This window comes from Gracilinanus agilis, chromosome 1 (assembly GCF_016433145.1).
Source record: "Gracilinanus agilis isolate LMUSP501 chromosome 1, AgileGrace, whole genome shotgun sequence".
NCBI lineage: Eukaryota > Metazoa > Chordata > Mammalia > Didelphimorphia > Didelphidae > Gracilinanus > Gracilinanus agilis.
Window position 1 is genome coordinate 651,147,307 of NC_058130.1, and position 24,502 is coordinate 651,171,808.

Sequence of the window (24,502 nt, forward strand, 5' to 3'; positions counted from 1 at the left end):
TCCTGTTGCATAGGGCTGGGAGTAGGGGTTTGGGGTGGGAGAAGGGACTAGAAAAGAGCTTCTGATTGTCTTCAATTTCATAGACTGATCTTGGATCTACTTCACTGGGCCAGTTCTAGCACATCCTGACCCAGGACTCACAACTGTATTTTGACACTTTGCACTGTAATTTCTGAAAGGCAGTATTTTTCAGGGTCAGCTAACAAGGCAGAGGAGGCTAACCACCGGTTTTGAAAATGTTTTAGTATTCTGGGGGCCAATCAGTTTTGGGAAAACAGATGTGTTTTCTGGATTTTCAGTAGAGGTAGTAAAATATGCATAGGAACTACCAAAAAGGGGAAAAAAAAGTGAGGCTCAGGTTAATAACCCCTGGGGCCAATAATAAAAGAGGAAGGTTGCACTTTCTGAAAGAAGAGGCCATCTAAGAATCTTTCCTTAGAGTAGTAGTGTACCAGAAGACAGTGTTGAAATCAATTTCTATTAAAATCCTCTCTGACCTAGGAACATGGGCAATGGGAATACAACAAGAGAGTAAATGGACTGGTGCCAGGGCACAAATAAAGAAGAATAAATGGGTGGAATAATTCACTAAAAGGGATTAGTCGTCCAGGCTCAAGGAGTTTTAAAAGTTAACTCAGGTCAGTCCCATGCTCAAAATTATGCCTTTCACAAAGCCCTTTTTCCTCACCTTTTGCACAGATTTTAGAAGACAGAAATGGAAATGCTTCAGAATCAACTTCACCTTCCTTTTCCCTCTCTACAAGTCCGGAGGGGAGAAGAGCCAATTCCTCTCTTTTGTGAGGGAAATAGTCTACAGGTTTCTGAAGCAGAGAGTGAGAAATTGATTTCAGCTCAGACCCACAGACATTTTCAAGACCCAGAGGCTGGGGATGTCGCTTTCACTCTAGACTGAAGAGGGATTGTTAGCCCCTTTCTCACTGAAAGTGGCATAAAGCGCCAGGTGACCGACTCCGAGCCAGAAGGTTCCTCCAAAGAGGAAGGAGCACACACGCTTCGGGTTGGCATAGCTTAGAAATGGGAATTTCTGCAGCGCTGCTTAGATTCCCCAGCAGTTGCTGAGAGCCCAGCTTTCTGCCCCGTCTCTCGGGTGCTGTTTTTTTTTTTCTTTTCCCCAAAGTCCTCTTGGGATGAGGCAGTGAGAAAAGGAATTCTCCAAAGCAAAGATTTTGAATTGGTGAATACTGGGTGGAAGATTATGTGCGTGTGTGTGGGTGCTCTCATTAAAGGGACGGTCTGTCATTTGACAGCTTTCCTGAGGCTGTATGGTCTGTCATCCCTTAGAAAGGGCTGGGAAGGTGGAGAGGGTGGAGGGAACTGCAGTTCTGAGGACTGAGCAGCTGCCAAGTGAGAGCTCTTCATGAAATAAGTACAGACAAGATTTTCTGCAGGACTGGAAACTTGGACCTGTTACCTTTTCATCTACCCAGAAAACCAGGACAAGGTAAGGGGAGAAGCCCAGACATCCCTGTCTGGGTACAGAGAGACAGAAAAGCATTAAGGCAGAATTGTTGGTTCTAATATCTGCTATTTTATTACATTGGGACCCTATCCCCTTATAGAGAGAAGGGGAAGAAGAAATGAATTATTGAAATTACTGATGATTGTTTTTTTCATCTTTGTGCCTTTCCTTCTCACTTTATGTTTCTCCTCAGCAGCTAAGTTGGACTGTTTGAATTCTCAGTTCATTGCATTTAGTTTCCTATTTCAGTATTCATCAGAATAAAGAGCTCTCCTTTTCTCTTTCTCCTCTCCCATTCAGTTTTCCTCAAGCTGGAGAAGGCAGGGAGGGAAATGCTTTATTCTGATAAATTATTCCAGTCTGCTATTATATTTACTGAGAAAATATCCCTCTATTAGCACACCCTCACAAAGGGAAATGGAGCTCAAATGAGAAGTAAAAGTTGTATGAAAGGACTGCAATTTGACTGTAAAAAATGGTAAAATGTGAATGAAAGTCTCCTACATTTACCCACTGGTACCCACTTCCCACTTTGTTATAGGGAAGACAGTGACGCTGAATGAAAGTGAAGACCCTGGAAGATAAGATGTGCTGAACATCAGAGACTTGGGAGAAGCTTCAAGCTGCCAAAGATGGAAAATAAGACAGGAGGTGAACTGAACCAGACCCAACTTCAGGCCCGAACATTGGTTGCCCTAGAATACCAAGTGGTCACTATCCTCTTAGTTCTCATCATCTGTGGACTAGGCATCATAGGCAACATCATGGTGGTCCTGGTGGTAATGAGAACCAAACACATGAGGACCCCAACTAACTGTTATTTGGTGAGCCTAGCTGTAGCTGACCTAATGGTGCTGGTGGCTGCAGGTCTCCCCAACATCACTGATAGTATCTATGGCTCCTGGGTCTATGGCTATGTAGGATGTCTCTGTATTACATATCTCCAGTACTTAGGCATTAATGCTTCTTCTTGCTCCATCACAGCATTTACAGTTGAGAGATACATAGCCATCTGCCACCCCATCAAGGCCCAGTTCCTCTGTACCTTTTCAAGAGCCAAAAAGATCATTATCTTTGTGTGGGCTTTCACCTCTATTTACTGTATGCTTTGGTTTTTCTTGCTTGACCTCAATATGGTCACTTACAAAGATGCTACTGTAGTGTCCTGTGGCTACAAGGTATCTAGGAGTTACTACTCACCCATTTATCTGATGGACTTTGGCATATTCTATGTAGTACCAATGATTCTGGCCACTGTCCTCTATGGACTCATAGCTAGGATACTGTTCTTGAATCCCATTCCTTCAGATCCTAAAGACAGCTCTAAGGCATGGAGGAATGATCCAACCTATCAGAAGAAGAATTTGAACTCTAAGACAGCCAGCAGATGTTTTAATAGTACCATTTCTTCCCGGAAGCAGGTAAGAAATCCAATTAAATGAGTAAGCAATATGGGGTTGAATACAATAGTAAACTGGGACTTTCTTTTAAGGGCTCAGCTGCTGAAAAACATAACATGCCCTGTTTTCTGTGTTTCCATGTTCAGTTAATGCTAAAATTATTGAGTTCAATTTCAAAGCAACTAAAAAACCTAATAACTGATAGGACAAAGTTTGAATTGAATATGTAAGATTTTATAAGTTGCACTACAAATAAGGTTCAAAGAAAGTTAAAAATCTACTTCTAAATTTTGTACCCTTCTCTGAAAAATGTTGTATTAAGTCTGGCACATGGGCCAGCTTCAAGAAGGTACTCCACCGGAGGATGTTAAAACTATATTTCTATTGCTTGTCAAGAAATTGACAGGACTGTATGGAGAAAGGATGAGTAAAAAGGTGAGAATTTTTGTTTTAATATTTCTTGTCATTCTACAATAAATTAGAACTCTGACCTACAACCTCTGCTGGGGTCCTAGAGACAGAGAAAAAATAAGCCAATAGATTACCTTCTTCCCAGAAGGATGGAAATTCCTAAGAACAACATTTAACAAGAGATGAGCAACAAGTCCAGTCTAACACAAATAGTGATTGAAATTTAAAGACTACATTTTATTCTTCCAAAAGTGATTCTTAAAAATTACTCTGTCAAATGCACTAGAAACATGTGGTCACAGCTGCATGGCAAAACTACAGGGTTAGCCATATGTAATCATAATTGTCCAGGTAACAAATGTTCATCAAGACATAGAGATGAATAGCTACCAGATTATATATAAGGTGCATGTATGTTGATATTTAACTACTTACCTTGTTTCCATGAATTCATTCTTTTGTATCTGCAAGAGAAGAAGAAACATTCAGTCCCTTTGAGTTCTCTACTGAAGAAATGATATTTAGTTAACACCAATTTTTGTCTTTGAAAAGCAAACACACTGGAGTGCTGCTGCTTTCACAAGGATGCTGAATATCATCATTATGTTTGGATGATTAATGTAATTCTTACTATGTGCAGTCAAAAACAGTGAACTTTTTCACATGTGATTTTTAATGGTTCAGTGTTAGTATAAAAACAGGTAAATATCATCAATATGATCCACTATAGGATACTCCTTTCTGATCATTTCAGATCTGTGAAAGGGACCCTGGAAACAGTGGGTAGCTGATAAATATTTCTTAAATGGGATGGGATGAAATGGAATGGAATAAAGGAAGCAGGATGTCAGTAGAAGAAGCAATAGCTGCAGTTAAAGGCTCTGGCTTCCAATCATGTCTCTGACATTGTGTGACCTTACACAAATCAATAAAATCTCCCTAGTTTTCAGTTTTCTCATCTGTTGGCCTAGATTGCCTCTGAATCTCCTTCCAGCTATGATCCTATGAATACAATGGAATGGAAAATAGTATTAACTTTTTCATTAATGCTTTTCAATACAAAGTTCCAGCAACCACCAATGTATTTGGCAGAGATATCAAAGGCTCTAACTTGATTTCAGAGAATGGAGAGAACAGATATGTTGATCACTGACAAATCTATAATTAATTGGCATAATGAAATAGTAAAACAGGGGTATTGTGAAGGGAGGAGATGATGTGCTGAGTATCAGTAGCCTGAGTTCAAATTCCATGTCAAATACTGTGCAATTCAAAACAAATTACTGAATGTGCTTCAGACATCTCTCCAGTACCTATTACTACATCAGGTAAACAGGCATGTATTAAGCAAGTACTACAAGCTAGGCCCTCAGTTTGCTTTGGTGAAGTGATTTTCCCTAGTCCAGATTAAATCAAATACATATATCACAGATAAGGGTCACGATATGCTCTAATATCTGAAGCAAAGAAATACCAATTAGGAAGTTGATTAATTATACACCTGTTTAAAATTCTATTATCAATTCTAAGCACAATAGTCTGAATGCCTTTTGTGATTAGCATATGCTTGGCACATGATAGGTGCTTAATAAATGTTTGTTGCTTGATTGAGTGAAAGTTCCTATCCTCTAACTCAATATTAATTTCTATTAATGCACAAATCATGTTTCAGATTCTATGAGTATGGTACTTTTTTTATACTCACACATTTTAAAATGCATATAGAGATCCATTCCCTATGAGGCCTCCCATATCAACATACACATGCAAGATACAGAAGTTTACCTAAGGTAAAATTCATTCATTCATTCATTTATTCAACAAAAATTCTTTGAGCCCTTAACAGTCTGTGTGACCTTAAATCTTTTGACTAGTCTCAGACTCATACTGCACCAAGGACCTACATTTAAATCTTTTCCTTTCCCTTTACCAGGCAAGTGCAATTTACATTTTAATAAGCAGCTTGTCTGAGTCAGTTCTTTATTTATGATAAAGTCAATTTTATACAACTTAAAAGACTACACAAAAAGAATTAGGGTAATAAATTTTTTCCTAGAAAATGTGAAAGGTAACTGGAAGTTTTTAATGAATTTCTATCTAATAGAGGGACTGCAAAATCAGAAGTATCAGGATAGTAAAAAAATAGACTAAATATAAAAATCATAGAACCAAATCTTGGTTCTGACACATATATTTTATGTGAATTTTGTCATACTTGTCACCTCTCTGAGTCTCAGTTTCCATACCTGTAAAACAGGGGTAATACTTAATAGTATCTCTTTCATAGAGTTATTTTGAGGAAAGAGTTCTGCGCAATCTATTGTGCTAAGTGTAAACTATAGTAATATTCACTTCCAATGGAGTCCTTTCTGATGCTTCTTAATAGTTGTAGAATTGACCCTGAGTTCTCAAAAGCTGTAACAGTAGGGACTATTGCAGGAGGGTACCAACAATCTAGAAAGACTTTGACATCTGTTGTGTACCTCATCTTCAGACCTGTTGAGGTTTGTTCAATAAGATTTACCTGCATGGACTGCAGAGTGATCTTTGTGGGCCTAGTAATTCTCAAAGAACATAGGCCAGTCAATCCATGGAGAGTGTATAATCTATGTTATTGGAGATGAAGTCAACAGTCATGAAATAATGAAAGATTATTACTATACACAGTAAAGAAAAATGGAGTCAAAGATCCTTTTTCTAACAAGAATAGATTCAATAACATTTAAAGGTCAGACTAAAATGCCAGATTAATTGAAGCAAATCAATGAAAAAAAAGCTGTCAAACTGCTCCTTCAGCAACATAGGCAAACAAATCAACTGGTTCCCCCCCCCCTTTTCTACTTGTCTAGGGTTTATGTAAATCTCGGCAGAAATCAGGATAATTTCCAAGTCTTTTCCTTGCTGGTGATTTTTTTTAACCCCGTAAGCCAAGGGTCAAAACAGCCACAAGTTCAAAACATCATTCAAATGATTGATGTTATGCAAACAAAATATCCAGTGGTCAACTAAATTCCATACTGATCTGACTAGAGAATTTGATACTGTAAGCACAGACACGGTAGAACATACCTTAATAAAACATTGGATTATAGGCAAATTATGATGCAGTGAAAAGAGCTTGAGTTTAGAATCAGAGGACATGGGTTCAAATCCTTCCTCTGCTATACAATATATAATAGTAGAAAGGTCACACAGTGACCAATAGGCCACAGTTACCCTTCCAACTCAAAAATCTATACTCTCATAGAAATTTTTAAAATCATTCTGCTTTGTGCTAAGTACAAAGTGAAGCAAGATATTTTGTACAGCAAACTTACATTTCTGTCTTGTACCAATACACATTAAAATGTTCCATTGCTTTTCTCAGAAAGAATAGCATAATGCCAATGTGACATTATCTGAATGTAGAGAAATAGAGAAGGATTATTTTATTCCAAACCAACATTCTCACCTCCTTGGCTTATTTACCCTCCCTCCCACCTTCACTGGCATCACCACAACTGTGTCCTTTTCATACTCTCAATTACATATCAATTAATTACTACTAAGGTGTTACCTGATTATTCTCTAAGGTGTGCCCCTTTCCTAGGAGTTTTTGTATTTAAAATGCAAACTCTTAAAAAAGAAAAAGTAAAACTATAATAGTATCCTGAAAAACAGGCCTTCTAAAATCTGAGAGAAGAGAAATACAATACTCCCACTAGGGTATAGCAAGTAGGTAGCTATCAATTCTGTGCACTCCTTTGCCAGACTCTTAATTACATAATTGTTCACTATAGCATTATGGCTGAGTAAATGGCCATTCACAAGGTTAAATAAACTCACTAATATACATTTATTCACATCCAATATGAGTATTATGGGAAATGATCTTTGTCTTCCAGTCAGTTGAAAGTACTTACACTGTTTCAGGCATTGTACTAAACTCTGAGGTTACAGAGAAAGGCGAAGACAGTTCTTGCCCTCAAGGAACTTACATTCTTGTGAGAGAAAACTACATGCTGTCTCAAATTGTTAAATTACTGGAAAGTGAGGGAAGGCAGTAGGCCAACATGATATGGATGGATCAGAAAAAGCCTGTAGGTGAAGGTGGGATGTTAACGAATCAGAAAAGAGAAGAGGAATAGCATTTCTAGCATAGAAGGAGCCCTAAGTAGAGATCTATCACTAAAACATAAAGTACATAGAGGGAATTAAAATGTAAGAAGACTAGAAAGGAAAGAAAAGGCCAGATTCTAAAGGGCAATATATGCACTAAATCTTTGACTCTGGAAATAATAGCGAGTCACTGGAGCTTATTGAGTAGGAGAGTGACCTGATCAGACCTCTGCTTTATGAAGATCACTTTAACAGCTGAGTGGAGGATGGATTGGAGTGGGGAGAGACTTGAGGCAAGGAGAAAACCAGAAGGCTATAGTCATAGTCCAGGCATGAAGTAATTAGGATATATGTACATGGAGAGAACTTGGCAACATATTAGATGCTTGGAGAAAGTGTGAAAGAAGAGTCTAGAAAGGCACTAAAGTTGTGAGCTTAAGTAATTAGGAAGATTGTGATGTCTTCAATAGTAATAATTAAATCCAGAAATAGGGATGGTTTAGAGCAGTGATTCCCAAAGTGGGCGCCACCACCCCCTGGTGGGTGCTGCAGTGATTGAGGAAGGCGGTGATGGCCACAGGTGCATTTATCTTTCCTATTAATTGCTATTAAAATTTTTAAAAAATTAATTTCCAGGGGCGCTAAGTAATATTTTTTTCTGGAAAGGGGGCAGTAGACCAAAAAAGTTTGGGAACTACTGGTTTAGAGGGAAATATAATGAGTTCTGTTTTAGACATATTGAGTTTGAGGTATTTACAGTAGGTTATCTGCTTCAAGATATCCAAAAGATGGTTAGTGAAGTAAGACTATAGTTTGGGAAAGAAGTTAGGGCTGAATTTATAGATCTGAGAATCATCTGCATAGAAATGATCATTAACCTTATAAGACCTGATAAGACCACCAAATGAAAGAGTAAAAGAAAAGATAGTCAGGGATAGTTATGTTTATTTGGCAAAACTTGGATCATGAACCAGCAAAGAAGACTAAGAAGGAACAATCAGAAGGTAGGAGGAGAGTGAAGAAAGCAGGGTTATAAAAACTTAGAAAGAATAGAATATTCAGGAGAAGATGGTGACTAACAGGTCCGAGGTGATATGGAAGGTTTCAAGAATGTTCCCCCCCACCTCCGCCGCCCCTGAAAGCTTGCAATAGCCACTATGGTAAGTGGTAGAACAAATCAGTTAGGAAAGTATAAAAGGATTGCCTTTCTATAGTGAGCTCCCATTTGAGATTATATGACATAATAACCTGGCAGCAGGCACTTAATAAGTGAATATTAAAATCAAACCAAATTGTTGCATTCTATTTATAATCAAATAAAGAGAATAAAAGATCTATGCAGATAACTATAATGCAAAGTAGACTCTGATACATAAAGTAAGAACTATGGGAAGTCATAGGAAGGAGAGATAAATTTTTAGCCATGGCTGGGTTATTCATGAAAAATTAAGTGGAAGAGGTAACTTTAGGCCTAGGACATGGCATTTGATCTGTAAACCAGAATAATATTATAAACACCAAAACTGAGAGGAATCCTAAGGTTATATGTAGAATCCAAGGAAGTTGAAGGATTAGGTCCAGCATAAAAGAAAATCTAGAGAATTCAGGCAAAACATAACATAGAAGCATAAATATTTATGTGTTTAATACATCTCCTTTAATAGAATATAAATTAATTAAGAGAAGATACCATTTTATTTTTATCTTTGTATCCCTAACATTGCAATGCCTAGCACATAGCAATTAATGTTTATTGACAAATTTCTCTTACCCCAACCCCATAATAAAAATTGCCAAGAGGAAATAATATAGAATAAAAAGAGATGGTAAGAGAATAGCTAGCTTGCCTTGATAAATTTGTCATTTGCTTCAGAAGAATTATGTCCTCTCTCCTGAAAGAATTGGCAGATATGATTAGTAACACACTTTAAGCAATATATAAACAATCATGGAAAAGCAGGTGAGATACAACAGGACTAGAAGATACATATTCTTATTTTGCAATACATGAATGAGTGAATGAATGAATGAATGAATGTGTAGATAATAGAGAATAAAATCTATAAATTACAGACAAGTGAGTTTACTTCCATTCCTGGCAAAACTCTAGAATTAATTATCAAAAATATGGAAAGTGAACATTTAAAAAGAAATGAAGCCATCACAATGTTCCAGTGTGATCTAATCAAAATTGGGTCATCCCAAACTAATACAATTTCCTTTTTTCAATGAGTTACTAAACTAGTTGATCAGGAGAAAATGATAGATATAGTTAAAATAACATTTTAGCAAAGTGGTTAAAAAGGCCTTTCATGTTATTGTTGTGGAAAATGCAGAGGCATGTGCACTAGACAATAATGCAATTTAATGGATTCAGCATTGGCTGAAAAGTCAGCCACTGAGTCATCATTTATGTTGACCTGAAAGAAGAGATGGGGAGGGGAGGAAAGGGGGGTGGTTCTCTCCGTATATTTTTTAACTTTTTGGTATTTATTGCTCTAATATGTGCTATTTATGTTATCTTTTTTTAAACCAGTACCTTAGATAAAGGCATTAGTGGCATTTTTATTGAATTTACATGTATACACAAAACTGGGAGAAACAGCTAAGTCAGAATGAGTCTTCAAAAATATCTTGACAAACTAGGAAACAGCAATGAATTGAAGATGAAAGTCAATATGTATAAGTGTAAAGTTTTTCATCTGGGTGCAAGAAATCAGTTTTGTGTGTATAATATGTGGAGCTATGATTAGACAGCTGTTGTTATGAAATATATCTGGAGATTTTAGTCGATTGTTAATTCAGACAATATGAGTCAGCAATGTAAAATGGTAGCTCTTGGGTTGCATTAAGAGAAGCATACCTTTCAGGAACAAGAAAATAACCTCTTTCTATATGCTTCTTTGCTGAGATGACCTCTGTGGTGTTATATTCAAATCGAGGTAACACAGAAATATCATGAAAATCCAGAGAACATCTAGAAGAGGGTAACCATAGAGTAAATTTGACTTCGTGCCTAATAAAATCATGGATTAAAGCTGGAAGGGACCTTAGAGTATAATGAGTCCTATTTCCTCATTTTATAGTTGGACAAACAGACACTGATGGTGATTGCCACACCCCAAGATTCCATGGCAGAGCCAGGTGGCTTTGAGCATAGGTCCTCTGAATCCAAACCCAGGACCTTTGCCAACTGGACTATACTTCCTCATAAAAAAATAATAAGCCCTATGCTCACGGTCCCTAAGAAGACTGGAAATGAGCATAGAAAAAAGAAGGTTAGAGATAGGAAGATGGGAAATGACAGCTGTTTTCAAATATTTAAAGTACTATCATGAGGTAAAGATATGTTCCATTTCTCCATAGCAGTCAGGAATAGGAGCAATGGATGGAAGTGGCAAAGAAGTACATTTAGACTTGATAGCAAGGAAAACTCCTTAATGATTCTGTTGCTGAATCCTTTCAGTTGTATCTGACTCTTCATGTCCCCACTTGAGGTTTTCTTGGAAATACTGGATTTGTTGTATGCCATTTCCTTCTCCAACTCATTTTACAGATAAGGAAACTTCGGTGACTTGCCCAAAGTCACACAGCTAGCAATTATCTGAGGCCAGATTTGAACTCAAGAAGAGGTCTTCATCATTCTACTCCCAGCATTCTATCTGTGCCACATGGCTGCCCCCTAATAATTCTGTAGTCCTCCTTAAAAGGAGAATTGACTACCTGGTTTGACAAGCAAAGGCCAGATAGTTACCTATCATGTATGCTGTGGAAGGGCTTTAGGTATAGGCTGAACTAGAGGGCCTCCGATGTCCTTCTATTTTCTGAGATTCTGTGATTCAAAGCTTCACCAGTAGTTGATATTGCAATGGTCCTTTATGGTCTGGAGAGCATTTTGTATACCATGTCTGACTTGATGCTTACAATATCCCTATGTGATTTGTGAGATAGATAGTAGAAATATCTTTATTCCTAGTTTTCAGGTGAGAAAACTGCAGCATAGATTTGTTTGTATTATACCTGAATGATCAGTATTATTTTTCTCTAGAGACCTATATTTTCTATTCCTTTCAAAGAGACATCATTTTTAGGGATGTAGACTCTATTTGTTGGTAGCCTGTAAACTCTTATGTGGATATGCCTCATTTGCCACCTACACATTTGTCCCTGCTGTCCAGAGAGACACAATACAATTCAAATCAATAGTTAATTGGACAATTCTATATTTTACTTTCGCTATGAAGCACACACTGAGATGGAATTGCTGATTTTGCCTAATTTTTTAGATCTTTTCCCACAGTATTTGGGTTAGTATATTGGAACTTGTGGGATCTGAATTTCCTTCTCTGTTAAGCTTATTTTTCTTCTCATGCATTTCTGACTTAAAACATACCTGCAATCACACAGAGATCTTCAAATTTAAAGGAAGGCAGTTTGGTCACTGAGGACCTGGCCGCCTATTTGCTCTGTTTCATTTTCCTTGTTAATATGGCACCTTTCCATAGCAGCCAGTAAACAAAGTAGCACACTGTGCACAGCGAATACTTTCTGATTCACATGCTGGACATGAAAAGGCTTGTGCATACATTCCATAAATCGACTAGATGGAAATGTTCTGCAAGTATGAGTCTTTCCCTTTTTTTATTGAAGAATAAACAATCTATATTTATCTAATTTTACATACTCAGTCATAAACCATAATTTCAACCCTAGAAAAATGATTTCCCCCCCTAAATGCCCAAGAGAAAATAAAATCTGTATTACAGATCTGCCAATTTGACCAAAGAAAAGTTCTTTAAAATGACTGTTGCAAGTTCCTAGAAGATAGGTAGCAGAGTAAACATATCTCTTTAAAAGATTAACATTCTTGGCCAGTGGTTTAGAAGAAAGAAAAAATGTGGTCTCTCTCTTTGAATATCTGAATAATTGTCCTGGGGAAAAGGAATTAGATTTGTTTCCCTTGTCCACATAGAGTGAAACCAGGACCAATAGGTACAGATATGGAGGCAAATTTTGGTTCATTATAAAGAAAAAATACCTAATAAAAATTAGGTTTTATAAAAGTGGATTTGGTACTTCATGATCTTGCAAATTTCCTAGCAATGAAGATCTTCAAGTGAAGGCTGAATAATTACTTGTTGACAATCCCAACCTTTACCTAAAGTATGAATCCTATGTGTTCTCCTACAGGGATAAGATTTTAAGCTTCTAAACTTTAATGGCTCTTACATGTCTCATATATAATAATATTAATAATCATATAAGTAATAATCAATAATCAAATAAATATAAAAAGTCCAAACAAGGAGTTCATAACTTAGGGTCTGCAGATTATCTAAAGATATATTTTAGGTAGTCCATGAACTCAGATGAGAAAAAATACATCTTTATTTCTATTAACCTCTAACTAAATTAACTAAAATTTAGCATTCCCTTTGATTATGAATGTAAATTTCAAAACATTACTCTGAGAAGAGGTCTCTTGGCTATGCTCTTGGAGGGTTTTCATGATCTCCCAAAAAAGGTTTTCTTCCTACTACTAAAAATCCTATGCCCATAATTGGGGATGTAGACTCTAAAGGATCACCTTAATGCAAATATTAAGAATATGGAAATAGGTCTTGATCAATGACACATGTAAAACCCAGTGGAATTGCTCATTGGCTATGGGAGGGAGGTGAGAGGAGGGGAGGGAAAGAACATGACTCATGTAACCATGTAAAAATATTCTTAATTAATTAAATAAATAGTTTTTTTCAAATTAAAAAAAGACCTACATATTTGGACTGTTACAAATAGCCTCCTTCAATTCTTTCCCCACTGCCTTCCATCTTCTATTGATCAATGAGACCGATCTTCTTAAAGTTCAGGCTGACCATGTTATACCTATCTTCAATAATGGAAAGGAACTTGTAGGATTATCCTCCTAAATATTATTCAGGAATCACAGATCTCTAGACTATTAGGCAAAGCTAAAGCTCAACCAACAACTTCTGGGTAGATTTGACAACATTGTGTTTGCTCTCTGATCACATTTATTTCTGTCCCTACAAATCCTTGAACTCCACCCCTTGATCTATTAACTCCAATAGATGAGATTTTTTGCCTCATCTTGCCAGGATCCAGGATCCACTTCTCTATCTCCTCATTATGTTGCCTCTCTAATTATACCCATCTTTTCCTAGCACACCTTTATGTGTTGTTTAATCTCATTAGAATGTTAACTCCTTTATCATAGAAATTGTGTTGTTTGCTCATGCTTGAATCTCCAGAGTTTAGCAAAATGCTTCACAAACAGCAAGTGCTTAATAAATGCTTATTGACTACCTGACTTCAAGTGCTATTTTTGGAAGTGCTACACTGGTTAACCAAAAATTAGTTAGCTTGCTTCTCACAATAATTCTTAGCAATGGTAAGACCTAGTCTCTGAGGAAAATGCCATGGTTTTATCTGTAGGTCCCTTCTTAAAGTGAAAACTATACAACTTGAGGCCAGAGAAGAATGGTTTTGATGTATTGTCACAGGAAAAGTGGTTTCTGTAAATGGTAAAAAAAATCATAGTCAAAAGTCCTGACTTCAAAATCAATATGAAATTGATTTCTCAATAATATATCCCTTAGTAAAAAATCAATCCAGTCAATTTCATAGGCAATTATTCTTCCTTTGCTCTTTAGAAATGCTTCCATGGGAGGGATCACTTAGTTTTCTGTCTTCCTACCTACCTGTTTTCTAGCTGATGAAGCTTCTTGCCCCCAAAGTTACCTTGACTCACTACTGCCTCATTATCTTTGTGTTCATATCAGGCTAAAAGTAATGCAAAACAAAACACTCCTTGAAATGATTGTCTGAACTGTAATCAACAGGCCATCTTTCTCAGGATTCTTGACTTTCTCTTCATAAGAAATAGATGATACCGTAAGATATAAGCACATAGCCCTTAATAAATTGAGGTCAACAGGGCAAGGATGCTGAATACTTTTCTATTTGTTCTAAAATATATCACTGCCATTCCTTCCAAAGAACTTAGAGAATGATAATAGCAAGAGTTATTATCTCCTTACAAAAGTTTGCTATATAACTGCCCTGCTCCAAAATGCTTTTTTCTTTTTAGACTGTCTGGTTGTTTATTACAGAAAATACTTCTTCCCCAACTAAAGTTATGAAAAATTGAGTGTACTTCTAAATTCCAGAAAGGTATAAACCTATTATTTTTATTATAGTTGTCAAGCAGATAAATTCTAGGTTGCTTCTATTTTCTACCATTTTCCAAATATATAACAGAACCATAAAGCTGTACTCAAAGAGTAGAAATTGGATATAATTTCATTTCAGTGGGCTTACTTTCCTTATCTGTCAAATTGGGAATATTGATGGTTTTCAGTTTAGATATCTCAGTGAAGTTTCGAATCTTTTTTTGTTTGTTAAAGAAAATAATGACAATGGAATGGAAAAATCATGAGCTCATTGTGCATCATTAGACCTAATATAGAAACTTCTGGGCTGAAGGAGTTAATTTTTCTAATGATTTTAGTGGGTATTAGGAAAAGAGAAATATATAAAGGGTATGTTAATCTTGCAACAGAATGTCTGTGTGCAAGGTTACCTTATCCCTTGAATTTTTAGGAGATGCTAAGTAGGGAGAAGCTAAGTGCCACAAGGTTTTGAGAGCCAGGTGGAGAGAGGGGAGGTCCTGGGTTTAAATTTGGCCTCAGACACTTCCTAGCTGTGTGACCCTGGGCAAGTCATTTAACTTCGATTGTCTAAACCTTATTACTCTTCTGCCTTGGAACCAATACACAGTATTTATTCTAAAATGGAAAATCAGGGTTTTTTCCTTGAAAAAGAAATACTAAGTAAATACATTGTAATTGGGTCTCTATTATTAACATAAGATTGATATTAGCTCTATAAATCTAGCCCTACAATACTGATAGATAAGGTCAATGTCTCTAGAGTCTTTTACACATTTAATAGCCACCAAAAATCACTTGAATAACATGATCCCAATTATTAAGATGAGGGAAGGAAAGTCACTTAGTGGTGTCTAAGAAAATGAAGTACAATTTTAGGAAAATCACTTATTTATAGTGTTGTCTTGCAGAAACAACTTGAAATGGAAGTGGTTCTTTGGAAATGGAAGGAACTTTCCAAAATAGTTTCTAGAAATAAATGGAATTCACTGAATTATACACTGAATTTCTCCTGAGAAGTCATTGCTGCCTATAATTGTGATGCTGAGGGAAAACTTAATATATAAAAATCCTTTCACATAGAATTCTCAACTTTCCTGGGATTTCTTTGAGATTTTCAGGATACCAGCTTCCCAGTAGTCTTTATTTGTGCTCTATATGAGCTCATTCGCACATAGCAATTATTTGTCAAAGCTAGTACCACATTAAAAATGACCTAGCTCAGGGTTTTCAGGTCAGTGATGTCTAGTTCATATCAGATAGAGATGAAAAGTATATATAACCTTGGGTAGTATTTCATTGCTGAGGCAGTTATGAGATTTTCTAGATTTTGAGACATGAGGTCAAAGTGGTTTAGCTTCAACAGCTTGGAAAGAATGCTGGACTTGGAAGTAAGATTTGGTTTTAAATCCCTATTCCACTGGTGGATGTGGGAGGAGAGGTATACAAATTTTGAGCTCAATTCCCTCATTCTGAAATCGAAGCAATCCATAAATTAATCAATAAACATTTACTAAGTGCTTACTTTATGCCACATGCTATTATAGTACTGTAGTGCAAAAGATGAAACAATACCTTTCATAATGAGTTTTTATTCTAATGGAGGAGAAAGCCCCTATAAAAATATGTACAGTTCATATACAAAGTTAAGAATACTAACATTTTCATTATTCTACCTCATGTGACGATTGTATATTTGGTAAACTATAAAGTATTATATAAATATGGGCTATTATTAATTGGCTCAAATGTTAGAGAGAAAAAGAAGATGACCAGATTTCGGCTCCTCACAACACAGTTCTACTATTTTCTAGCTGTGCAACCTCAATTTTAATGGGACTCAGTTATCTATAAAAAGAGTATTGGACTAGATGATTTCTAAGGATCTTTCCAAGCTCTAAAGCCTTTGAAACAAGTGCATCTGCTAAGTACTCTTCCTCAATGACCTCTTGGCAGCTATTAAGCCTTAAAAATGCACTAAGACTTTTGGGACAAACCATATAAATTGATCATTAAAATCTCAGAATGTGCATCTGGTTGGAACCTTAAGTACCACTTAGTCTAACTCATTAATATAGTAGAACAGATGAAACCCAAGAAAGGTTAAGTGACTTATCCAAGTTTATTCATCATTTTAGTATTTTATAGCCTGGGCAACCTAGAGGGATGGGAATAGGTGACTTCTAAAAACATTCTGAAAATGTCTTTATAATAATAGCCATAGAGGAAACTTCCATTTCCAAGAATAGAAGAGAACCAGAATTTCCTGAATTTCAGGGAGAAAGTTTATTAGAGTGAATGACGCAGAGTCACAAGCACAAAAAAAAAAAAGAACAAGTTGCAAAGGAAGGATGCTGGCAGGAAATTTTAGCCACTTTTGCAAGTGATGCCCTAGCAGTATACCTGGAAGAGACTCATAGAAAATATTCCAGACCAAACCCATCACAATGCAGAGTAAGCTGTAGCATTATTTTATAGGACTCAGAAAAGAAATCAAAATGCCTTTTATTTTCTAAACTGAGATATAATTTGAATCCCAGTTCTCTTAGCTGAGGTTTTTTTTCTTTTCCTCTTCTCAGTATTTTTTTCAAATATTCACCTCCTGTGAGCAAAAAAGAATCAAAGCAAGAGGAGGGCGTCTAATCTTTTATCATGTGTAATTTTAGGCCTCTGTAGTCAGTATTTGAGTCTGCAAGTCGCTCTGGTTGCTGGTCTTCTTGGAAAGTTTAAACTTGATCTAACTATAGGGTCTACCTGGCATATCATCATATTTTTTCTCTTTTCAGCAGAGGCATACCCAAAGATAAGAGGTTCCTTGAAATCAGAACTGAGGGTCCTCTCCCTGAGGTTCCATAGTCATCAATTCCCTAAAAGAAATCAAATTGTTGCCTTCATTTAGACATTTTAATGTAGACTTTCTCGGGCATCAGACAAATGTTTCTGAATTTTAAGGCAATCCTAGTTCTTTTTCCTTAAGGATATCACCTACAGTTCCCATTCTTCCTCCCTTAACACTAGATTAGAAAACTTTAGGAAAATACTGCAGAAATCTAGGGAAAAGAGCTTGGCAAACCTTGGTAGAAAAATAGTCTGCATTGCACACCTTAGGAGACTAAGATTTACCAACCATTATCCTCATTAAAAAAGTACATGCAGAAAATAGTCGTATTTTATTATCCCTATTTTACAAATGAAGAAAGTTAGAGTCACAGAATAAAGTAATATATACAGAGTCACACTGCAAGTAGTAGACACAAACCTCTCTGCTTCCAAAATTTTCCAAAATGATTATCTTTCTGCTATACCATAATGTCTCCCAGGAAATTTACAAATAGCCCTATTCCCCTTCAAAGGGAAGGGAAAGGGAAAGAACAGAGAGAACAAACATTTAAAAGTGTCTACCAGTGCCAGCCAGTATATCAAGTGCTTTACGCATATCTCACTTGATCCTGACAACAACCCTGGGAGATAACTGCTATAATTGTCACTTTTTTACAGTTGAGGAAACTTGAGAAATACAAAAGTTAAGTGATTGACTTGTTCAGGGCAACACAACCAGTAAGTGTCTAAGGCTGGATTTGAACTTGGATCTTCCTGACTCTACACTCAGCATTCTCTTCATTATGCCATCTACCTGCCTTCAAAGATAAGAGTATTTTTTTACATCTTAACACTTTAAACCAGTGATGGTGAACATTTTAGAGACCAAGTGTCCAACCTGCAACCCTTACCCCTAACCCCAGACAGGGGAGGGAGGAAGCTCTCCCATTGGGCTGCTAGGCAGAGAGGTAGGTGATGTGAGAAATGTCCTCAGGCTTGCGTGGAGAGGGGGAGGGAATCTTTATGTCCCAAAACAACTCATTCTACTTTTGGATAGTGTGTATGCAGGTGTGTGTGTGTGTGTGTGTGTGTGTGTGTGTGTCTTTTCTATATATCCCTTCGATTTTGAAACTTTGATAATTATTTTTCATGGAAACTTTTAATGCATCAAGTGCTAGAATACACTGTACACTACTGTGCAGACTAGCCATACCAAATATGAAACATTTTGATATTTTGCTTGACTGATGGAGAAGAGAACTTTTTCATTAATCTTAGTGGCTTCCTTTCAAGACAGCCATAAGCAATCTATGCTGAAAGGCATAACAGTTTCAAAAATCCCTTCACCATCAATCATTACTAAAATCATATTCATTTTTATTCATTTGGATGAATTTGGGTTATATCCTGACCTTTTTCAAGGTCCTACATTTCATTTCATTTAAGAATTGCATAGTGTCCTAGATGATTTCCTTTCCTGATTCAGAATCCTCTGCATAGATTATAGTTTTTCAATGTCTCCTCAGACATCTTAGAGTTAGTGATTCCTTCAGCTAAAATGGCCCTGACAAACAAAAACAAAACAGACTCCAGGGGAGGCTCCTCTCAAAGACCCCGGTTTATGGGAGATATTTGGCTAAGTTCAGAGTGATTGCATTATTTCAAGTCCAGTTTACTTTTCAATTTGCTCAATTAAGCTGCCAAAATCAAAAGAGGTCATTGATCACTTCACTAGACTCTCTATTGAGATTTAAATATTCCTTGTAATTGAATTAATATTTACAGCAGAGTGGAAGTCTATGGACTTAGCCCAAAGTCAGAGCCTTTGGATAATAAGCCATTAAAGTATTAAGGAAAATTATCTGGACTCTTTTAGAAAGAAATGACCAAGCCAATTTTTTTCTAGCATGAAGTGGTTTCTTTAAAATGATACAATGCATCAGAGAAGGAAGGAACATGAGTAGTAAGCTAATGTAAAGTGCACCAAATTAGAGCTGGAATCTGCAAGTATATTCTCAAATTGGGAGCAAATGGTCCTTCATATTTCAAACTTTCAGGATACAGTGTTCTCTGTCAGGGCAAGAGCAATCTCTAGTCCCCTTAGTATTCAGTTCAACTCAATTCAACATGCACCTATCTCCCAGGATAACATCATTAGGATCAAATGAGACATTTATGTGCTTGGTGCCAAGGATAGGATAAGATAGAATAGGTGAGGAAATCATCCCCACCAAAGGTCAGCATTTTCTCTCCAGTTTATTGTCTTAGAGTATAGCCTAGAGCAGTGATGGGCAAATTTTTTAAAGAGGGGACCAAAGGAAAGGAAATGCTGATCTGTCAGTCTGTTTCTAAGGCAACTCTTTGTTTCATTGTATTGTATCCAACTCAGTGTATTTGTCAGATTAGGAATAATGTCCTGCTGATGGACAGAACATTTCACAGGGGCCTGCATCTTGCCCAAGGGGCCGTAGTTTGCCCATCACTGGCCTAGAGTATTGAAGAAGTTAAATGATTCATTCAGGGTCAAAAAGAGAGTAGATCAGAAGTAGGACTGAAACCCAGGTCTTCTTTACTTGGAGACTACCTCTATTCATTCTTAACAAAATGGTCCTTGGAGCTCCAAGAATACAAAGGAAAAAATATTTACTACCTTCAAGAATTTTGTTTTGCTAGGAGGCCACAATGTAAACTGGCTATGACTTTAGACCCAACAATCTCACTAACATGAAAACATCAATATTTAACTGTTTGCAATATCCGCTGGGGAAGTTCTCCTTCCACCAGTGCTGATTGCAGCCTCTCTGGAGTTTATCAGATGGTCCATGAATCCATTATGTTATCATTCTCTATCCCTAACTAAGGGTCTAACATAATTACTTTCCCAAAGTAAGCACTAAATAAATATATGCTATTAATTTACAAGGTGATATACTGAATCTATTCTGATTCTCATACAGTGTTTGAGGAATTTTTAGTAATATTCTAAAGAGCAATAAAAAAGAAACTGACTAAAGACCATTTATTGCTATTGGTAAATTGGCTTTAGGTGGAACATTGCATTACTTCAACACTTTCGAAAATTTGTTATATCTCTGAATGCGGTACTCTCTCCATTGACATTGATCATGCCTCCTGTAGGACTGAATGGATGGTCTTTCAAAGTCACAGTAGTTAAAAAAGTATGTTACCGATAGGTAATGATGCACTAGATGGAGATAACTGTGCCTAAAGACAGGAAGACCTGAGTTCATATCTGGCCTCTGGTACTCATTAGCTGATTGACCCTGACAAATTATCTAACCTCTCTTGCTTTCAGTTCCCTCTATTATAAAATGTGAATAATGCTGTTATTATATGTTATATATTTAATATATTATTATAATCTCACAAGGTTATTGTAGGGATCACATGAGATAATACTTGTAAAAAGCACTTAGCACAATGCCTTTCACTTAAGTGTAAATGTTATTATTCACAATTCACTTTCCACAAGTATGGTTCAGTGAAATAGGTTGAAAATTGTATTCATTAGGTTGGTTCCTACAAGCTAGTTTCTCTTTGTTCAATGACCATTTATTGAAGTGCACTCCCATTCCAACCTAGTTATTTTACTATATGAGTATCTTGAGGAAGAATACTATGTTTTGCCTTTTATTTGTGTCTTCAGCATCTTCATATATTGCTTAACTGTCTTACTGACATATTCATGTTGATGTGAGAGCCAGGCAAAGAAGAGATGGATCAAAAAAGTCTGTAAATTTACCAGAAGAAGTATTCTAAGTGTCTGCCCTTTTGATAATAGGTCAATAGTGCAATAGTGGGACATGAAGGATAGTACTTCAGATGTTCATTATTATTATAAAAACTAGCAAAAAGACCCAGTAGGTAATTGGTGAGTAAATTAAAGAAAGAGGAATATTTTGATGAATTAATGAATTAACTGGATCTGCACCTATGTTTCATTAGCATTATTTTCTAATCTGTGTAAATTATAAATGCCTGCATCTAGGCCCAAGTATTACTTCTCCATTATAGATTCAAAGATGCCCAACTTGAAAGGTATACAGCTGCATATGGAAGGAAAAAGGAGCTTAAATTACTATCTCAAAATACAATGGGGTCAAGATGTTTACTTGATATTTGTGACTGATGTTTTACATTCTAGTATGAGCCCATCCTTAGTTATTTGTGATATGTATCAAAAGTTGAATATGGAGTGCACAGAGAGCAAATGTAGCACTGTGATCAGTCATCAAGCTGCAAATGTATTATGGACATGTAACAGTATGTTCACAATTACTATGAAGGTCCCCACACCTTCCCCCATTCGCCCCAACATATTAGTTGAGTAGGGACAATAGGAAGATTAAAAAAACCACTCTTAAGACTCCTTTTCTTATTTGAACATTTATGTGGAAGTAGATTTGCCCAGATCAGAGTAAAAAGATTACTTTTCCATCATGGGAAGTGATACCAGTGTTGATAGACAAGTAAACTTTTCCAATGCACTGGGGAAACACTCCAGCACTGATGCCACAGGGCCAACAATGGTTAGTGCTAATGGTATGGCACTTAAAGCCATTTAGCCTGCCACTGTTTTAGGCTCCAAAAGCAGGACTAGAACGATGGAGATGACCAGAAGACTTTAAGGCTAATGTCTCAAATCCACAGGACGCAATCTGGAGGTAGCCTTTAGTTTTTGATGTTGGTATGAGGCCAAGTACTAAATAGTTCACTGAAATAGAATGTTCACCCACTCTTCTATCAATTAAAGACCTGCAATAATTAAGGAACAATGAATTAATTAGATTAATTGAAATTTGGAAATATGAATTAATTAAATTGATTTTAAAGAATAGTATTTTAGGTACTATGCTGTGTTGGAGATTCAAAGACAAAAATAAAAGTCACTGGCCCCAGGGAGTTTTTATTCAATCACATTTAAGTATGTATAAAATATACAGGCAAGGTAACTAATGGAGAGTATCAAGAAACATTAAGCATCCCTCTGAAAGAAACAGCTAACATCTTGTGCAAAGGCAGAGTTCTGAGATGGAGAATCATGTCTGAGGAACAGTAGAAAGACTAGAACTGTGAAGGATGTTGTATAAGACCAAAGGACACACTAGGATGAAGTTAAAAAGAGTTTTTGATGATAGCAGAGGAGTTTAGTATTTACAAGCTTGACCCAAACATATCCCACAGGACAGATCTCAAATACGAGGCCAAAAGATATTTTATGATTCCATTATGAGGTGCTAAAGGTCATTAGAGATGAGAGATTACCTATCCCCAAAATGAGGTTTGGGGGATGAGAAACAGTAAGATCAAATAAGTAACTTCTAAATGAAATAAGGGACCCTGATGGAATTTAGACTAAAAGATTATAGAGGCAAAAATCAGTCTAGTTTTAGAAGCAACAGCTTAGGGAAGAGTTGGAGGAATCTTTGTGAAGGTCAGGCTGAGAAGGAGTTAATATGAAAAGAAATCAGAGAAGGAGTAAAAAAACATAGTCCCAGAAGGTCAGGAAAAATTCAGCAGGCCAAGAAGATGGAGGGCAGAAAGTCAAGAAAATAAGAAAGAACATAGTAAGGAAAAGGAAAAAAAATCAAATAAACCAAAAGAACTGAAAGCAAGGAAGAGATGATGGAAAATGGCAAAATGGGGAAAGATGTGACCCTCCAGTGAATGAGGAAAAACTTTCACCCAGATGGAAGTTTTGTTTCAAACTGTGGAATTCACTCTGAAGAGGTAGGGATAGATGGTCATTCTGTTGAAATTCCCTCTCTTTTCCCATTGGGAAAATATGCCTAAGAGACAACAGTTGGGTTCTGACTTGAAAGAATGAGTGAATGAATAAATGAATGAATGAATGAAAAAGCATTAAGTGTTTATCATGTATCATGTACTGTGCTAAGGACTAGAAATACAAATACAAATAAGCAAGATAATCCTTGCCCTCAAAGAACTTATGTTCTAATATTTGATGTAATGCACAAAAAGAACGAAAAAGAGGAACGCCATGACATGGGTTAGAAATTACTGGAAGTGATCTGGAGGCCTGATTTCACAAAAGATGATAGGAAAGATCACCTTGGAAAGTCCAGAGTGGTAGAGTCAAAGGTCCCCAATGGGAGAGAGAGAAGAATAAGGATGCTGGTCAGCATGACAAGGCTATAAAAAGAAAGTTCATTGATAGAACTAATCATAGTCTGTTGTGATGTTGTTGATCATTCCCTGGATGCTCAGGATTGGAGTGGTTTCAGAATGAAATATAGATTAAGAAAATAACATGGCTAGAGAGTCATATTATAGTTAGTGTGATTAAATTGGTAAAAAGTATGAGTGTAATTTGGCCGATACTGCAAATTTCCCAGTGAGATTATTAAGCACAGTAAAAGAAAACACTTCCAGCCTAATTCCCTCCTCTGTAGCCATTATTCCCACTAGAAATTTGAACTCTTACCCTGGCTCTAATAGGTGAGCTACTCTTGCCCAGATACAAACCTACTCCTCACTTGCTGGTTGTGTCCAAACCACACTACTTTGGGTATACATTTTCTTTTCTTCTACCCCTGCTTCCTTGCTCGCTTTTATATGACCTAAACCCATTAGAATGTTAGCTTCTGAGGCCAGAAGTGATTAGCTCTGAATATAATACATAATAAGCATTTCATAAATGTTTTATCTATCTACATAAATATTTCTCAACATTTTGTCATCTTCAGTCATATTTCTACAGAGAATCATGGCTGTTTGATCTGGAAAAGACATTAGTGATCATTTAAGCCAACCCACTTATTTTAAAGTTGATGAAATTAAAGTCCAAAGAAGACAAGTTCTTAAGTTCATATCAGTGGCAGAGGTGGGTGGGTCTAGGCTCCAGGTCTCTAGAATGGCAAGGTATCCTTCTTTCCCTTGTCTCCATTATGCTGTTTCACATTAAGCCTATGCCCTGGATTGAGCCTCATTGTATCAACAGTAGCAAATCCCAAGGTCATTCACCGAATTACTCTTGCTTTTAGAAAACATTCATGGTGATTTTCCAGTAGCTTTTAAATTTGAAATGAACTGATGATTTCAATGTAGATTCTCCATAGAAT

At 36.5% G+C, this 24,502-nt stretch overlaps 1 protein-coding gene across 1 annotated transcript in view; it reads left to right on the forward strand.

The window, feature by feature from the left end:
- Positions 1–2,112: 2,112 nt before the first annotated feature.
- The window catches only part of TRHR (thyrotropin releasing hormone receptor), a 34,326-nt gene continuing 11,936 nt past the window's right edge, over positions 2,113–24,502 (forward strand). Inside the window, exon 1 of the mRNA XM_044658260.1 lies at positions 2,113–2,901. Within this exon, the coding sequence (XP_044514195.1) occupies positions 2,113–2,901 (789 nt within the window). The remainder of the gene's footprint in view (positions 2,902–24,502) is intronic.